At 42.4% G+C, this 19,051-nt stretch overlaps 3 protein-coding genes across 9 annotated transcripts in view; 1 reads left to right on the top strand and 2 right to left on the bottom strand.

Moving 5' to 3' along the window:
* Positions 1-867: 867 nt before the first annotated feature.
* wdr53 (WD repeat domain 53) lies at positions 868-10,294 on the bottom strand. 6 transcript variants are annotated; one of them, XR_015508950.1, is made up of 4 exons: positions 10,239-10,294; positions 7,857-8,346; positions 2,944-6,320; positions 868-1,703 (listed from the first exon to the last, which is right to left on the bottom strand). XR_015508950.1 is itself a non-coding variant. In XM_087283636.1 (3 exons), exons 2-3 carry the CDS (start codon positions 8,343-8,345, stop codon positions 5,691-5,693), a joined length of 1,119 nt encoding a protein of 372 aa, XP_087139762.1. In that variant the 5' UTR covers position 8,346; positions 10,239-10,294; the 3' UTR covers positions 868-5,690. The 6 variants fall into 6 exon arrangements, 3 of the variants coding, with proteins under 3 accessions (XP_087139762.1, XP_087139761.1, XP_087139760.1); XR_015508949.1 differs by having other exon boundaries at positions 10,243-10,294; XR_015508948.1 differs by having other exon boundaries at positions 10,252-10,294.
* The window catches only part of neu4 (sialidase 4), an 18,068-nt gene continuing 236 nt past the window's right edge, over positions 1,220-19,051 (top strand). The window contains exons 1-4 of one of the 2 annotated variants that reach the window (XM_087282968.1): positions 1,220-1,529; positions 15,075-15,287; positions 15,384-15,639; positions 17,787-19,051. The exon at positions 17,787-19,051 is cut by the window's right edge and continues 236 nt beyond it. In XM_087282968.1, the coding sequence (XP_087139094.1) occupies positions 15,087-15,287; positions 15,384-15,639; positions 17,787-18,619 (1,290 nt within the window). In that variant the 5' untranslated portion in view covers positions 1,220-1,529; positions 15,075-15,086 and the 3' untranslated portion in view covers positions 18,620-19,051. 2 annotated transcript variants of the gene reach the window in all.
* Positions 18,923-19,051, bottom strand: part of panx1a (pannexin 1a) — a gene marked incomplete at its 3' end in the record, with an annotated part of 14,029 nt that continues 13,900 nt past the window's right edge. Inside the window, 1 exon segment of the mRNA NM_200916.1 lies at positions 18,923-19,051. This exon segment is cut by the window's right edge and continues 93 nt beyond it.

Genomic DNA, 19,051 nt, shown 5'->3' with positions numbered 1-19,051 from the left:
TACTCCCAATTCTGCATAAAACTGCAGATTTTTAACAAAATTTTGCGTAAAAATAGCAAAAAATGTCCACAGAATCCGTCTGGCCCTACTCATAACTCATTTGTAAACTATTTAGATTTGTTTTCTTTGCCTATATGGATTTCTTTGGTTATTACCAACATCTGGGGAACATTTCAAGTCAACGGCACCTTTAGAAATATGTTCTCTGAGAAAAATGGTGATGTTCAATCTTTCCAATATTTAACACAGATTTGATCCTTCGTAATAGTTGTGCATGCACTTAAATTCACATCTATGCAGGTACATCCTGCAGGTTCTGATAACTAATTTTCCTTCCTATATTTGGAAATCTCAGCACTTCTTTATCATGGTATACACAGGAATCATGGCGGTAAATACATTTTAAGACCTTTTTAAGACTTTTTCACACATTTTAGGATATCATCGCCAGTTTAAACACTGTAAAAATATCTGTGTTAACAGTTTTCTGTATTTTGTTTCATGTTTTTATTTTTCCCCATTTATTTATGATTTGAATTGCATTATAAGAGCTTGATCTTTCTTCCTACAACTTTTAGCTGTGACTTTTTTGAACGTGTAATGGTGTTATTACGCTATGAAAACCTTGTAATAAACTGCCAGCACATTTTACAGACTTATCTAGATATTATTTCTCATGCATTACATTCCTTTAAAAATGTCAATAACAGTCTCTTTGTTAAACTGTAGAGTTGAATTTTCAACATCGGTGTCGACAGAGCACATATCAACATCTCATAATGCAATTCACAACCGTTGAAAAAATTGCTTCACAAACCACACAAGTCACAGTGTGAAAATGCCCAAAGCAGATCAACGAATAAGCAATGAGATAAACGTGACAATTTAATTCATGTAAAAGATTTCACAGATCAAATACATCCCATAACATGTTCACATGTACATTAAAGGCACAGTTCACCCCAAAATTTTAATTCCGCTCTCATTTACTCCATCTGTTATAGTTATAAACCTATTTGAGATTCTTTTTTTCTGTTGAACACTGAAGAAGACGTTATGAAGAAAGCTGGAAACCATTGATTTGTTTTCCTACCCTGGTCAAACCGTGCATATGTTAAAGTAGTCTGATTTAAGTCCTGTTGCTTTGATGATGAAAGCGAGAGAGCCGGTGACACAATCACACAATATCCTCTAAAAACTGCATTGCCTGAACTCCTGTCTAAGAGCGGACTCCTGCATTCGGCTTCAACGTGAAGGGACTACAATCGGGCTACATTCACACATGCACAGAGAACTGTTTGAGCAGATTGTGGATTAAAGCTAATAATATAGCAAATTGCATTACATTTTTTGTCATCAGGAGCCTCAGCTATTTATTTGGACTCATTTGTATGTGTTTATTTTTAATCTAAAAAAACCTGTCACCACTGCCATCATATCAATCAGCAAGGAGAACAGATTCAGCTCAAAATCTTTATCAATGCTCTACTAAAGAAGAAAAAGTGACCTACGTCTTGGATGACCTTTGGGTGAGTGAATTTTTGTGTGAACTATCCCTTAAAAAGTCAGCTTTTGAGATCATTTATGACCAGGCTTGACATTAACACCTACCAAATGTGGGTGGATTTTATCTGTGGCGGGATAGACAGTCGCTCCCACTAGCCACTTTGGCTGGTTGAAGATCCTTTTTAAATGATAGCTTTCTTAAAGGGTCACGAAACACCAAAACACATGTGTTTGAGCTGTTGACAGTGGTATATGTGTCCCACACTGTTAAAAACACTATTAGGACACCTATATTTCACTAAAAAGTGTAAATTAAATGTTTTTGCGTTATTTCAAGCAAATTCGTACTTCCGGTTTGTAACGAATTTTTGAAGCTGCGTCACGGTCATGAGATAATAGCGTGTATTCCAGCGTGCAGACTGGACGTCTGTGCCAGAGTGAGTCTTATTACGTCTTACAGTGTGATGCATTAATGCATGAGTAAGGCTTGGTTCAAACCAATCAGCGCGCTCTATTGTGCAACTTCATTAATATTCATTACTGTCACAGTGTTTACAAGACAGAGACGCCACGTTGTGTTGGCAAAACAAGCGTGAAGTGTTGCTTTTATAGTTTGCTGCAGTTCAGTTTTGTTTTCATTTTCTCTCTGTGAGAGCTCAGCTAGAGTCACGTGTGGATTAACAGTGTACGCGACGCTCGACAACAATAACTTACGTGTCTAAGGAGGATTATTGTTTACCTGAGAGCTGTTCTCATCTGCAAACGCTGAGATCCAGATTGTAGTCCCCTCTAAATAAAGACGCGGCTCTAGTTGCTGTGGATTGTCCTGTCTCTACAGATTTGGTAAGTGGGTGACCAGTGCTCTTTGTTTATTCAGTTCGTATTTTATTCGTATCAAACAAACTATTGCACCGAGTGCAATAGTTAGCACTAACAGTTACAACCAAACTATAACCTCGTGTTGGATTTTGTGACCGGAATAACACACGCGGCTTTCTGACGCTACCTGCCGTGTGTATCTAAGTTTCCGGGAAATGCTGAGTTTTTCTTTCTCTCATTCGCCGTGCGGTATCAAACATTGCATGAAAAATACACGCTTAGAGCAGCTCCTCGAATCAAATATCACGTTTGTCGCGAGGGACATGAATGAATTCCCTGAATGAAAGAGCCAAACTGCAGTTAAAGTCCACCATTTAATAATTTGGCAAATAATTCGACTACAGATGTCCATGTAAACACAGTCACATTGTCCGCTGTGTGTGTGTGTGTGTGTGTTTTGACTCTGAAATTCAGCGCGCCCAAATAGACACTCCCACACCAAGCCGCTTTTCTTCCTCCGACACTCCCTCCTAAACAGAGCTGGACACGCCCACTTTTCTGACTTTTTCCAAAGTAGAGGTGTGAAAACACCCTGCTGAAACGAGGGGGTTTCATGGCCCTTTAAAGAGCAGAGTTCAACAATAGGGATTGTAATGATGAGGCAATAATAGCTGTTTGTTTGAGCAAAAGAACAGATGAATACAGAATGAGAGGATGCTCAAGCGCATGGTGAGAGACAGGGAATCTAGAAGCACTGATAAGGGCTGATTTCAGCTGATGTGATTCCTACTGAAAAAAAAAACAGCTTAAACCTGGTCAACCAGGCTGGTTTTAAAATGGTTTTGGCCATTTTCAGGCTGGTTTCCAGCTATTACCAGCATGGTCTTAGCTGGTCAGGCGAGAGCGGTCTGGATGCAGACCTGGTTCATTGCAATCTGAGCTGCATCCAATGCATTTTAATGCGCTCACCTAACCCCACCCCCAAACCATACCTGTGACAGTGACGTCACTCACTCCATTGAGTGCATTGTGTCTGACTTTGCATCGCTGAGTGAAGCAATCTCAGCTTGCATCATAAAAGCTGCATCCAGATACTATTGGGGTCAGGCTGGGAGATGACCAGCTAAAACTAGCATGACCAGCCTAGGCAGGCTGGGAGGCCAGCCAAAACCAGCTATGTCCAGCTTAAACCAGGCTGGTCAATCTGATTTTAGCTGGGCATTTTTTAGCCTGACCAGCTAAGACCAGGATGAAAACCCGTCTAAAACCAGGCTGGTGTTTCGGAGGCCAGCTAGTAGGTGCTGTGCAAGTAAACCTCACTCCTCTGACCTCTAAAAGTGCTCTAGCGACAGACGCTAGAGGCTATGGTCTTTAGCCTCCTTGTTAGAGCAACCGACTCCTATGCGGAAGGTCACCGGTTCGATTCCAACTCGAAGTGGGTTGGGTGGCATAGGACCGGTGGGGTTATATTGGTGCCGTGACCCTGATGGGATTGAGGTTTAGGGTGTGAGTGTAACGGAGGCCAGCTAGTAAGTGCTGTGCAGGTAAACCTCACTCCTTTGACCTCTAAACGTGCTCTAGCGACAGACATTAGAGGTCATAGTCTTTAGCCTACTTGGTAGAGCACCCAACTCCCATGCGGAAGGTCGCCGGTTCGATTTCAGCTCGGAGCGAGTTTGGTGGTGTAGGACCAGTGGGGTTACATTGGTGCCGTGACCTGGATGGGAGTGAGGTTTAGGGGGTTGAGTGTAATGGAGGCCAGCTAGTAGGTGCTGTGCAAGTAAACCTCACTCCTCTGATGTCTAAAGGTGCTCTAGCGACAGACGCTAGAGGTCATGGTCTTTAGCCTCCTTGTTAAAGCAACCGACTCCCATGCGGAAGGTCGCCGGTTCGATTCAAGCTCGGAGCGGGTTGGGTGGCATAGGACTGGTGGGGTTACACTGGTCAATTAGATACAACCAGACTAGGCTGGTTTAAGCTGGATTTTTTCAGCAGGGATGCACGCGAGTGTTTAACAGTTTCAAAAAGAAATGGTTTCTTGCGCAGACCCCCTGTGCCTGGAATCGTAACTGGTGCCATCGGTTCTCTTTTAAATAGACTTAACAATGAGCAACGCTCGTGTTCCCACAGTCCTGCTGCTTTCAAGAGCTCCAGGTTTTTTAAAGGTTTTCTTGTAAGCAGCAGGTTGCTTTCGCTATAACCTTAGATCATGATCATCCTTTCATTATCGCACACACGGTATGTGTTTCACCTGCTTTCTTTTGCTTCCAGTTATTTTTCACTGAGAATTATTTATTTTTTTACTTTCTTTTAATTTTGGGTGTAAGAAAGTGAAAAAAAGGTCAAGCCATAGTGTTGAGCCCTGAAAAGTGATGTGAAATAAAAACGAATTACAATGCGACACTATGGATCCACAACCCCTTTGCTCATGCTCATTGAGCAAGGTCATACACAGCACACAAAGCAAGGCATGTGGACTCATTTTAGCATGCCAAATTATATGCATATAAGTGAAGTTTATAAACCAACTTCGAGGATCTTGTGCGTACGATTACTTGCAGCCGGTCCCGCATTATTCAATTTATGATTCACCAATCAGACGATTCCTAAGCCACTATAAATGCCCTAGGTTTTATACCACAGCCATCTTCATTTTGAAGAATCCCCCCTTCCACCCCTACTCCTCCTCCTTTTCTAGATGGGTGGCCCAGTGGTTAGCACTGTTGCCTCACAGCAAGAATGTAACTAGTTCTAGTCCTAACCAAGTCAGCTGACATTTCTGTGTGGAGTTTACACGTTTTCCCCGTGCTTATGTGGGTTTCGGGTTCCCTGGTTTCCTCCCACTGTCCAAAAACATGCAACTTAAGTTAATTGACTAATCCAAATCGGCACCATAGACATGCTCCTAGTAAGTAGTTATCTCTTAAGAGCGATCACTATCTGTTCATTAGATACCACAGCAGGGGAGTTCTCCAGATCTACCTGAGCTCAAACTCCCCTCTCACCTTGCAACAGGAGCGAGCCCCAGGCTCAAGGATCTTAGGAGCTCAAGGGCTCTCTCCTGGGACAGCATGCCAAACAGGCTTTATAATCAATCATCAGCTAAGGGTGAACTCTTGAAAATATATTTTCCCAACAGCAAAATTGTGGCTAGTGAAAATGGCGAGTGGCTAGTAATGTTGGACAACTACTAGCCATAGTGGCTGGTGATCAAAACAGTGTCAAGCCCTGTTTATAATAATTTACAAAAACTGACACTTGTGAAATATTTTCTCCAGTGTTCAACAGAATACAGAAACTCCTAAAGGTTTGGAAGCACTTGAGTAAATAGGGAGTGGATGTTCATTGTTGGGTGAATGAACCCTTTAAAGCTGATCCAGTGAATACACAGTAGGGCTGGGACGTTGGTCCGTCACCAGCAGACTCTTCTTTCCTTTTAACACAGCTGGACAAATCCAGTTCACCTTCTCTCCATGCTGAAAGGTCAATTTGGGCTCGTTTTTCCCGCCCGCTGTCTCTGAACTACAGGAAGAACTGCTGGCTTCCTCTTCCTCGCTCTTCGTGTGGGTTGCTTGAGCTTCCGGCTTTTTCTTGGCTCTGCCTTTCTGTCTCCTTTTGTGTCCTTTACTCTTTCTGGCCAACACATCCTCTCTGCTGATGTCCCAGAGAGCCACGAGTCCATCGTTTCCTCCGGTGGCCAACCAGTACGGCTGTGACAGGAAGTTAATAAAGCGAGCCTGCGACGCTCCCTGACTATGAGCCTTGAACATCGCTCGTTCCCGCAGCCTGGAGTCTTCAGACACGCGCAAGAGATGCACATACCCGTCCTCAGCCGCACACGCAAACACGTCACCACAGGAAGTGACATCAATGCAGTGCGCCAGGGGGGGGTTGAACATCTGTCCTGCTTTCTGCGGATGAGCATCTTCTTCCTGCGTGTCCTGCAAACTGTAGGTCCAGAGCGGACGCACTTTCGGCAGGTTCCACAACGATACCTGCGAGATTAGAGGAGATCATTACGTTATTTATTCCTGACTACAAAACCTTATGTCTTAAGCCTGGTTTATACTTCTGCGTCAAGTGACCGGCGTAACCCACGGCGCATGCAACGCGCATAGCTGTGCATTTATACGTCTGCGCGCTGTCTCTGTTGGTCTGCATTAACATTTCCGAAACGCTAGTTGGCAGTGAGGTGTAAATGCTCCTCTGTGTCGAGTTTCTTCGCTGCTTTTTTGCTTTTCCTGAACGCTTCCGGGATGTACAAGTGGCTCAAACTCGCTCATTTTGAGGCAGGAACTGGCGGACGTGCAACAACTTTAACTATGAGGTAAACACAAAACAAAACTTTCCATCCGGAGCTCCTTCACGGGACTCCACACTTGTAAACAATCGCTCCGTCGGGGTCGCGCCATTCGCGCGGCTCTCTGTCCCGCCCAGACTCGTCATGGCTACCAAGCCGACCAATCACAGAGCTTATGCTACGCGTCGTTGCGACATTTAGTTACATTTTTTGAGAGGTGCACGTTAGCCACGCCGACGGCCACGGCGTAGGGCTATGCACCAACGCCGTAGCATACGCATGCGTTTGACGCAGAAGTATTTATGTTGCATGGGTGAACCTACACCGGTCTCACGGTTCGATTCCATTACCCTTATCATGCTATCGATTTGGTTCAATTTGATATCTCTTCAATACATTATATTTTACTTCACAACAACAGAGAATTCTTGTATTAACACAGCCTAACAGCAAGAAGGTCGCTGGTTCGAGCCTCAGTTGGGTCAATTGTAGGGCTGCAACAATAAATCGATTAAATCGTTAAAAATCTATTGCTAATAGCGCTGGCAATGAATTTCATAATCGATTCGTTGTATCGTGCGACACGGGGATGTTCGATTATTAAAAAACACTTTAGTTAAGCACGGAGCGGAGTGAACACGGTCTCTCTCGCGCACTGATACAGAGTTTGGCGCCTCATAGACAGGGATGAGGAGGACGGGAGTTCAACAGCAGGGTCCTACTTTTGTTCCGTTTTGAAGTGAGGAGCGTAAAGTCCCTGGTGCTGATGTTTTACACGTTATCCAGCCTGACAAGCATGACAAGTTAGCGTTAGCTTGTTTACCTTCAGGGCGGCAACGGAAAAAAACAATTTGAGCTTTGGGGCAGTGTCCAGCGCTGAGCCAGAGAGAGCTCGCGCTGAGCAGAGCTCTCAGTAAGGGAGCGTCGAAAAATTTCGTCTTTTTTTTTGTAAACAAAACCAACTTAACCCCGCTGAGAAAGACGTTCAATCTAGTAGCAAGCAACAGCAAAGTACAATTTCAGAGTTGTTTGCTGAAATAATTGAATATCTTTTAAGCATTTTAGCAACAAGAAGCTAAAATACAGATGATTGAATTATTGACTTGACCGTAAAATTAAATCGCAAATCAATTCAAAATCGCAATATGTAAAAAAAAAAAAAAACTATTTAAATAAAAATATCACAATTAGATATTTTCCTCAAATGGCACAGCCCTACTTCACATCTCACCTGCATGTCAAGCCCTGCAGACACTAAACTCTGAGGCCTGTGCGGTCGGAAGGTCACGGACGAGCAGATGTTGTCGTGTTTGCGCAGCGTCCTGACCACTTTCTCCTGCTGTAGATCGATGATCCTCACGGCTCCAGAATCATCGGCTGCAGCGAGCGCACCACCGGCCTCATTCACCGACACACAGTTTATCTCCTCCTCACCTGCATCTGCCAGCTCTGCCACAGCGCTCTTCAGATTCCTGCTGTCCAGTACAGCGACAGTCCGTCCGTAAGAGGCGTACAGCATGCAGGGCGCTGACGGGGAGAAAGCGACACACGTGACATCATCGTCAGCGCTCATGCGCAGTTTGGACACGGGCGACCCATCGTGACTCCACAGGGTCAGTTCACCTCCTTCTGCTCCGGTCGCCACTAAACTCTCCGATTCACAGGACACTCCGGCACAAAGAATAGATGTGCCATGACCACCAGTCCATACGCAGGACATCCTAGACACACACGGGGATTAGTTCACAATGGAGATATCAGCCAAGCTGTGCACTGCTCATGCCAATACAGACTCAAAACAATTTATTAGTTAAACATGAATTACCTGACAGTAATTTCAGACTTTAAAAAAATAGATAAAAACTATATAGACCTTCACAAAAGTCTTGTTGCCTATCCAAGTTTAAGGAACAACAAATAATAACTTGACTTCTAGTTGATCATTTGGTATCAGAAGTGGCTTATATGAAAGGCAAAGGCCTCTACCCCAGACATGCTCAATAATGTTCATGTCTGGTGACTGGGGATGCAAAAATTAACTGATTTCACTATTAACTGCAATTTAATTTGTCACGGTTAATTAATATCATAAAGATTTCTTTACACTTCTTAAAACTTTCTTAACAGTTTGCACTGCAACTAAACAAAGTTATTAGGCAGGACAGCTTTAACGTGGAGTGAGAAGAGAGATGAGGGTACAATGGGAAAATGACACAAGGGAATAAACAGAATTTACTTCAGATTTCTTTTTAGATCTACTTTAAGGTGTCGACCATATCCTGACCATCCAAAAGAGTCAAAGTGGCACCAGCCGGGTTTCTGCAGGTTTCACCAAATTAAATTTAAGACATTTTTAGGACCATTCTAAAATTTTTAGACCTATTCAGGGCTCAACGCTAAGGATTTTAATTTGAATATCCCAGTTGGAAAAGATTTTCACTTACACTATCAAAAGATATTCATGAAATTATTTTATTTATTATTAATTAATGAAATTGTTATAATTTAATTAACATTTAATAACACAATAATAATTTAATTTAAAAAATCTAGGTCAGGTCAGAACCCTCAGCAGTAAATAAACGGAAAACTTCTAAGCAAATGGAAAGTAATTAAATGCTATTTTTAAATAAAAAGTTTAAAGTTTTATTGCGATTGGGATTCTTGGTGATTGTGTTAATGGACAGATTGGGTAGCTATTCATGATCAAAGGAAAATTAAGACCTGTTAAAAAAAGATTTAAGACCTACAACACTATATTCATATATTCACTAGATTTAAGACTTTTTAGGGCCTAAAATTAAGATTTTGAGATTTATGACATTTTAAGAGTTTTTAAGACCCCTCAGATACCTTGACCAGACTAAATGTGACATATATATATATATATATATATATATATATATATATATATATATATATATATATATATATATATATATAAATGTGTGTGTATGTACATATATATATATATATATATATATATATATATATATATATATATATATATATATATTTATTTATTTTTATTTTTAAACGAGGAGTCCTATTTAGCGCCTGGAATGTTAATTATATAACAATTTATTTATCTATGTTGTTTTCTTTTTTAGTAACTAATATTTCAGAGCTAGAAATTCAGAAGTTAATTTCTGTTATTGTGTCTGTCAACTTTTTTATTTCACCAATGAGTTACTAAAATTACAGTCAGTAAACTGAAAAGGCGATACTAATATTACATAAAGAAGAAAAGGCGATAGTACTAATTCATAACGACATGAAGCTTAATCATTAAACAGTCGATTAATTATGTAAGTTATACAAGTTAAGTTTGGCGAGTTTTAAAGGTGAAATTAGCTGCTCTCTGTTTGTAATGTAGGTTGGATTGATTTATAGATTTTTATCAAATGAATGAACTGTTAATCGGAGTTTGTAAACACATGAAACCTGAAACTCAATCACATTCACTGCAACTTTTAACCACTAACGTTAGCTAAGGTTATTTGGCATGACATTAAATGAAGCGAATTAAATAATGTATGTTATTATATTCTTGTCCACAACATCACTCACGTCATGTTCTTTAGCTAAAAAAAAACGCAAATCGATTATAAACAGACCTCACAAACCTTCAACGAGCTCCAGCTACTCCGGTGCGAGTTGTTGACGTATGGTCATGTGTCGCTTACTGATGACGTCGCATGCGTCTGATTTTTATCACGCAAATACTAAAACATTTTTTTTTGTTTCTTCCGAATACGTTTTTTGGAGCCTAATAGCCTACAATTATAGTAAAAAAAAGAATTTTTGTTTGATAAAAAAACTGCCATTTATTGATGTTAAAAATGCTAGCAAAAAACATCATTCATACATTTGCATTTTCCTTAAAACGCAATCCCTGTCTACTGTTTTTAGGGATTAATATTCAATAACTAGAACTTTGTCGGGTGGCTTAGTGGTTAGCACTGCAAGAAGGTCGCTGGTTCAAGTCCCGGGTGAGTTGACGTTTCTGTGTGGAGTTTGCATGTCCTCTGTGCTCTGGTTTCTACCACAGTCCAAACACATTCACTATAGATAAATTGAATAAACCAAATTGGACATAGTGTATGAGTCTGTATGAAAGTGTGTGGGTGTTTCCTAGTACTGGGTTGCAGCTAGGGCATTCACTTTGTAAACATATGCTAGATAAGTTGGTTCTGCTGTGGCGACCCCTGATGAATAAATGGACTAAGCCGAAGGAAAATGAACGAGAACTTTCTCAATTTTAAAACTTTTTGCTGCTGTAAATGGGCTAGAAAGTTTAACCTGGTGTTACAAAATCTGCTGCATCTGACAGTATTGCTGTGCCTTTAGTATAATGTAATTACCCGAGAAGTCGCAATCCAATAGAACTAGTAACTATAATCTACTATAGTAACTATATAGTTTATAGTAACTATAAACGACAATTTTTTCTCATCAGTAGGTTATTGAAAAATACAGTAAGTCTTAAGGTTTAATAAAAATTAATTTTTGAAAAATCACCAGGCGACCCCCCTTCATTGGGGGTCCCGACCCCCACTTTGAGAACCTCTGATCTAGATCAGTGTCCAAAAAGATGCCGCTGAATGAGCCAGCATCCGAAGCACGAGACTGTGTTATATTGTGACACATGCACTTTCACACCCTTGCGACCTCTTGCTCTCACTCATCTGACACTCATCTCATTACTCTGCATTAGAGCGTGTCCTGCCTGTTTGCTGTAAGTACGCTTTTAAATTCTCTGTAGATGTTTGTGGACTTTTTAGAAAAATGTTGTTGTTATACTCCTTTAAATGTTTTAAAGAAGTTAAAAACAGGCTAATTAGGATTTTGTTTTGCAAATGCTTGTATGTGTTCTCCAAAAAGAAAGTAGATTTTGTAGAAATACCATCATAACAAGACCATCAAATGTTGTGTTGATTCACAGTGAACAGTACAGCTATCTTCAACTAACATCGTCTAGCAAATTTAGTTTTTGTTTATTTCATATAAACGAAGTTGTGCTGAAAAACAACTGCTGTGAAGATATAACCCTTGCAAAGCTTGTCGGGTTTTGCTTTTCAGCTGCCAGTTGAGTTAACAGCCTTTTGTAAAAATGCTGACATGAACTGCACTGCGTGTTGCGCTACCCAGCGCTCTTTCTTTTGACACAATAGTTCTCACTGAGTCTGAGCAAATGTCACACTTTCTGCATGTATTCTGTGTGTCTGTGCATTTATTTAAAACAGCCCTGAGGTCAGTTTGTTAATAAAATAAACTAACAAATGTGTTATTACAAACCCGTTCTGTAAGTAATACAAAATTAAATTAAAAATTGCAAACAACAGAATGAATACAATGGGGAGCAAATACTGGTTCCTAACTGTGTTAATTAAATTTGCATTAGATTTATTGTAGATACTTCAGTTATTCAATGAAGAGCTGGTTTTCTCGTGTCTCTCTTGTTTGATATATGTCACTAGCCTGACGTTCCGGGGCTTTTGTGTCTTCCTGTGGGCTTTATGCACAGCAAGTGTTTATTAGCCACCGATAAAGTTCTGGTGGAAGATTTCAGTGACTTATGAGTTACATAAGGTTCCTTTTACAGCATTGATGTTAAACAGACTTAAGCGTTCACTTACTGTAGTTGTTCAGGCATAAAACTAGATGTAAGAACAAACGCAAGTGCCATCAGGAGCAGCAGGCAGGTACTGAACATTTAAAGAATTTAAAGACATGACGTGGAACAATGGAATTTAATGCAGCTCTTCATTGTCCGTTGTGAGACTTTACATTTTATGTCAATCAAGCAGTGAAGTTCCTTCCCAGCTCGCAAAATTCATGTGGCTCGAATCTGGCCCACACCAGACACTTACATCCGGCCCACATACCACATGGAATGATGGCACTTGGGCGATCGGCTCCTGTTTGCCAGATCTGGGCCACAATTAAACCAAAGCAATATCACGTTAGGGAGAATTCAACCAAATGAACCAGAACTGACCCTATTCTGGGCCACAGTTTGCTTTTGTTCTGGCCCAGATCCGGTCCACACCAGACACTTACATTTGGGCCACATATATGTCAGGCAGAATTCAACCAAATGAACCAGAACTGACCCTATTCTGGGCCACAGTTTGCTTTTATTCTGGCCCAGATCCAGTCCACACCAGACACTTACATTTGGGCCACATACTGAATGGAATGATGGCTCTAGGGCGGTCCGATCCTGTTTGTCATATCTGGGCCACAATTAAACCAAAGCAATATCACGTTAGGCAGAATTCAACCAAATGAACCAGAACTGACCCTATTCTGGGCCACAGTATGCTTTTATTCTGGCCCAGATCCGGTCCACACCAAACACTTACATTTGGGCCACATATATGTTAGGCAGAATTCAACCAAATGAACCAGAACTGACCCTATTCTGGGCCACAGTTTGCTTTTATTCTGGCCCAGATCCGGTCCACACCAGACACTTACATTTGGGCCACATACTGAATGGAATGATGGCTCTAGGGCGGTCCGATCCTGTTTGTCATATCTGGGCCACAATTAAACCAAAGCAATATCACGTTAGGCAGAATTCAACCAAATGAACCAGAACTGACCCTATTCTGGGCCACAGTTTGCTTTTATTCTGGCCCAGATCCGGTCGACACCAAACACTTACATTTGGGCCACATATATGTTAGGCAGAATTCAACCAAATGAACCAGAACTGACCCTATTCTGGGCCACAGTTTGCTTTTATTCTGGCCCAGATCCGGTCCACACCAGACACTTACATTTGGGCCACATACTGAATAAAATGATGGCCCTAGGGCGGTCCGATCCTGTTTGTCATATCTGGGCCACAATTAACCAAAGCAATCCCACATGTTAGCCAGAGTCCAACCAAATGAACCAGAACTGACCCTATTCTGGGCCACAGATTGCTTTTATGCTGGCCCAGATCTGGCCTGTTACTTCCAATAATGAATTAAGCATTGGAAAACATCAGTGAATTACATTATTTCATCACATATTGTGCCTCACTTTTCAAGCAAAGTTCTTAACAGTTGCAGCAGCCCAGATGAAAATGTATAATAAGAGGTTCAGGGAAATGAGCTTAACCAAAGCAAACACTTTTCTCCATGATGGTGACTTTAGTCTATGTGGTCCACATATGTCTTAAGATAACTGGGCCACATTTGCCAAATCTCCTTTGGGCCACTTTAGGCTCACAGCCACATTAGACAGAGCTAACTTTGCCAAATATTTGGCAAAAGTGGCCCACATTTTTTTTAGGTGAACTGGGCCACATTTGTCATATCTACCCTGGGCCACTACAGGCTCAAATCCACATTAGCCAGAGCTTACAGTGCCGAATATACGCCAAAAGTGGCCCACATATGTTTTAAGACAACTGGGCCACATTTGCCATATTTTCTCTGGGCCACATTAGGCTCACAGCTGTATTAGCCAGAGCTTACGGTGCCAAATATTTTCCAAAAGTGGCCCACATATGTCTTAAGATAACTGGGCCACATGTGCACTTACACGTGTGAGCCACTTTAGGTTTAGACCCAGATTACCCTTAAATGACTATGCCACATTTTTACCAACTGTGGCCCACATTTGTCCTCCATCATTTGGGCCAAATTGATAATTTTCCACATGGGCCACATTAGACTCACATTCAGATTACATTTTGCCACAAGTGCCAAATCTTTGCCTTAAATGGCCCATATATGAATTTGAATCTTTGGCCGCCCTTTGCCATTGTACAGGTGGGCCACTTCAGGCTCATTCATTTAGTCTGGGCCGGAGGAAGACCACCAGTGCCGCACAACTGCCTAAAGTGGCCCACATTCGTATGCTATCAGGGTTGATTTTTAAAGAAACCACCCTCAAAACACAACTGTGTTCAAATTACGTATTTTAGACCTTTCTTTTTGGACTGTCAGACTTATTTGAAATGATGTCTTGTAAGGGTGCAGAATGAAAGTTTTTATGATGCCCTTTTTGGACTTGACAGCCCTAAGGCTGGCTCACACTTTGAATTTTTTTAATAGTCCTGAACTTTGTAGCATGTAGATTGTAGCGTTGAATTAGTGTGTGTGTGGGTGTTTCCCAGTACTGGGTTGCAGCTGGAAAGGCATCTGCTATGTTTTACATGTTTGGCGGTCCATTCCGCTGAGACGACCGCTGATGAATAATGAGATTAAGCCGAAGGAACCCAAATAACAAATTCACTTTTTTACTGAATGTCTTCTCCACCAAAGCTCTGGAATCTATTTCTTGCTTCTGTGTATTCATTATGTAATTTTTTAAGCAATGTTAAAGACAATGCTATTGATAGTGTGGATATTTCCAAGTATATTTTAGAAAATGTTTCATTGATGTCGAATTAATAAAGGAAAAGGAGTACATACTTGAACAGTTTTTGTTTGCTTGTTTTTCCCAGATATATGAGGCTATGGGGTCTCAATACTACCCAGCACGATCCATACTTTTCCAAAAGGAGCCGAGTGGAGTTACATACCGTGTGCCAGCTCTGATCTACATCCCTCGCTCCAGCTGTTTCTTGGCCTTCTGTGAGGAGAGACTGACTCCAGCAGACGCTCAAGCACATCTGCTGGTCATGCGCAAAGGGACGTTTTACAAAAACTATGTGGAAGTAAGACGAGTCAACATAGACACCATAGCTAATTAACAAATGTGTGTTTTCCTAATCAAAGTGATCAACGTTGAATATGTTCTCTTTTCTCTTCAGTGGAAAGACATGGAGGTGCTCAGTACAGCTCGACTGGAGGGCTACCGATCCATGAACCCATGCCCCGTTTATGACGAGTTTACTGACACGATCTTCTTGTTTTTTATTGCTGTCCTGGGGCACACTTCTGAGTCTTATCAGCTAATTACAGGAAAAAACGTGACGCGTCTTTGTTACGTTTCCAGCTGTGACCAGGGGGACACCTGGAGCAACGCTACAGATCTCACCAGGACACTGATAGGGGACACTATAAAAGGTCAAATCTGATAGATCAAATTCCTCTGTTTAAAATATATGAAGGCTCCAATATGCTTAAAGGAGAAGTGTTGTTATATATCATAAATTCAAGCTTGTTCAGAATGCAAAACTGTAGGGGGCAGCTGTGGCCTAATGAATAGAGTCGGACAGGTTCGAGTCCAGTCATCAGCAGGGATTGTAGGTGGTGGGAGTGAATAACTTTCACGATTTTCACTTTCCTTTTTAGAGAGTGTCTTTTACAGTCATTCCAGACTTCAGAATCTGTAAATTCTGTTATTAATTTCTCACCTTCATGTCGTTCCAATCCACTTACACCACAGGTGTCAAACTCAGTTCCAAAAGTGCACAGTTTAGGCCGTACTCACACTAGGTACAGTTGCCTCGAACTGGGCCAAAGCATGCTTGTCCCCCCTCCCGTCTCCCCCGACGGCCCGCGCTCACACCACAAACGGGCTTCGGCACGCTTACGTTATCGCTGCTGCGCTGTTCAGTGAGAAGCGCTCTCTCACTCAGCAGCACAGTGGAGATTTCTCTAGTTATATCGTTTCAGTCGTTTGATATGCCGTCAAATATTTCACCAAACAGTCCTTAGGGATGCGGGGACACGCAGTCAGATATTTCGCCGAACAGATCCGCCACTTTTGGCGCTCATAAACAATCATAAAGCCCTCGTGCTGCAGGAATGAGGAGGTCTGCTGAAGGTGCAGCTGTCGTGCTGTGAGGGGTTTGCGTCTTTAATAAACTACGGCAGTTTGCGTTCACTGAACAGTAAGAATTATTAATAAATCAATATGAAACAGTCCCTTAAAAGTCACGTCTCGCTTTCAGTTTCGGGCTTTGGCGCATTTTGCACTCACACACAAGCGTACCGCGCCAAAGCCCAAGTGAACCGCGCTCAGGCACACCACTTCCAACTGGGCCAGGGCCGGCCAAGTGAACCGTGCCTGATCCTGATTCAGCGCACTCACACTTCTTAAACGATCCGGGAAACGGGCCTGGGCACGGTACGGATGGCATAGTGTGAGTAGGCCCTTAGTTCCAACCCTAATTAAACACACCTAATCAAACTAATTGAGTCAGGCTTGTTTGAAACCTACTGGTAAGAGTGTTGGAGCAGGGTTGGTCATTGTTTACAAGTGTGGAGTCCCGTGAAGGAGCTCCGGATGGAAAGTTTTGTTTTGTGTTTACCTCATAGTTAAAGTTGTTGCACGTCCGCCGGTTGCTGCCTCAAAATGAGCGAGGTTGAGCCACTTGTACATCCCGGAAGTGTTCAGGAAAAGCAAAACAGCAGCGAAGAAACTCGACACAGAGGAACATTTACACCTCACTGCCAACTAGCGTTTCGGAAGTGTTAATGCAGACCAACAGAGACAGCGTGCAGAAGTATAAATGCACAGCGTTGCATGCTCCGTGGGTTACGCCGGTCACTTGACGCAGAAGTATAAATCAGGCTTAACTCCTCACAGGAGTGCCTTCTGGCCTAGCCTGGACTCGAACCAGTGACCTTCTTGCTGTGAGGCAACAGTGCTAACCACTAAGTCACCGTGCCCCCCATCTGTGCAGCTCAAGACTTTAGATTTTTTTTTTTTTATACGTTTTATAAGTTTGCCACATGCACATACACACCCCGGCTGAAAAATCCAGCTTAAACCAGCCTAGGCTGGTTGGCTGGTTTTAGCTGGTTGACCAGGCTGGTTTTAGAGGGGTTTTGGCCATTTTCAGGCTGGTTTCCAGCCATTTCCAGCCTGGTCTTAGCTGGAAAATGACCAGCTAAATCCAGCTTGACCAGCCTGGTTTAAGCTGGACATAGCTGGTTTTGGCTGGACTCCCAGCTTGGCTAGGCTGGTCAAGCTGGTCATCTCCCAGCCAAGACCAGGCTAGAAATGGCTGGAAACCAGCCTGGAAATGGCCAAAACCCCTCTAAAACCAGGCTGTTCTACCAGCTAAAACCAGCCTAGGCTGGTTTAAGCTGGATTTTTCAGCAGGGACACACTCACAAACACAAAAGATTACTTGATTACTTAATTGGTGGAAAGTTAAAATACCCTAATTTGACCTTTGTGATTAATAACTTGTGCTATAAAGTACATATATAACAGTGTCTTGGGTTGAAATAATATCTGTCTTTGCTTTTATTGTTGGCAGAGTGGGCCACTTTTGCTGTTGGTCCAGGTCACGGAACGCAGTTGAAATCTGGAAGGCTAATAATCCCTGCATATGCCTACCACATTGACTGCAGAAACTGCTTCGGCAAGACGTGCAAGACCTCGCCACACTCGTTTTGTTTTTACAGTGACACACATGGAAACGTGTGGCATTTTGGACAGGCGTTGTCTGAGCCTAACAGTGTGGAGTGTCAGATGGTGTCAGTGGATGAAGAAGATGGAGTCAACCTTTTGTACTGTAATGCGCGTAGCATTTCAGGCTACCGGGTGCAAGCTGTCAGCTTTGATCATGGAACTTTCTTTCAAGATGGCCAGCTGGTGCACAAACTACTGGAACCCAGAAACGGGTGCCATGGCAGCGTGATCGGATTTCCAGCCCCAATCTTCCAGCTCGAGCGGTTTAAGTCCATCTACAACTCACTTGAACTCAGCGCAGCTCCGAGGTCTCCAAAGAACTTCCTTCCACCAACATGGGTAGTATATAGTCACCCAACCTGTCCAAATTCCCGTCGTGACCTGGGGGTTTACCTCAGTCTTCTGCCTCGAGACCCAGACAGTTGGTCAGGACCTTGGATTATATATGACGGCCCTAGTGCATACTCAGACTTGGCGTATGTTGACCTGATGTCTTCTGATGCCGCAGGGGTCACCGTCTTTGCCTGTCTCTTTGAAAGCGGCACCAAGACAGCTTATGATGAGATTTCCTTCTGCATATTCACACTGTATGAGCTCATTGACCACCTTCCCCAAGACCAAGAAAAAACAACATTGCTGAAGAGGAAACGAATCTGGGAGCGCTGCTTTATCTGCTGATTATATGCCAATCTCTGTTGAGTAGAAATCAGATTCATTGAGAATTTGTCTATTTATTGTAATCACAATCTGCTTTAAGTTACAAATGATTTTGTTATAATGTAAATTAATGTTACTTCTAGGGATGTAACAATATTGTAAATACCCCCTGCTGAAAAATCCAGCTTAAACCAGCCTAGGCTGGTTGGCTGGTCGACCAGGCTGGTTTTAGAGGGGTTTTGGCCACTTCCAGGCTGGTTTCCAGCTATTTCCAGCCTGGAAATAGCTATTTTCCAGCTATTTCCAGCCAGGAAATCTCCCCCCCCCCCCCCCCCCCCCCATTACAAAAAGCACAAAAACTGAATTTTTGTGCAAACTTAGTCATTTAAGAAAGGACAAAACTTTCACATTGTTTCTCCTCCACTTGTCATTACAATGCAGACAGTCAGCATA

Source organism: Danio rerio, chromosome 15 (assembly GCF_052040795.2).
Source record: "Danio rerio strain M-AB ecotype USA chromosome 15, GRCz13ab, whole genome shotgun sequence".
In the NCBI taxonomy this organism is placed as follows: domain Eukaryota; kingdom Metazoa; phylum Chordata; class Actinopteri; order Cypriniformes; family Danionidae; genus Danio; species Danio rerio.
The sequence above is the reverse complement of the archived record's forward strand: the minus strand, read 5'-3'. Positions and strand labels throughout refer to the sequence as shown.

What these genes read in the sequence shown, in the direction of transcription:
- wdr53 (XM_087283636.1), bottom strand. Translation starts at nt 8,345, where the DNA reads ATGTCCTGCGTATGGACTGGTGGTCATGGCACATCTATTCTTTGTGCC. An exon ending in CTGCAGGGCTTGACATGCAG is followed by an intron (nt 6,321 to 7,856) that starts GTGAGATGTGAA and finishes CTAATCTCGCAG; the next exon opens with GTATCGTTGTGGAACCTGCC.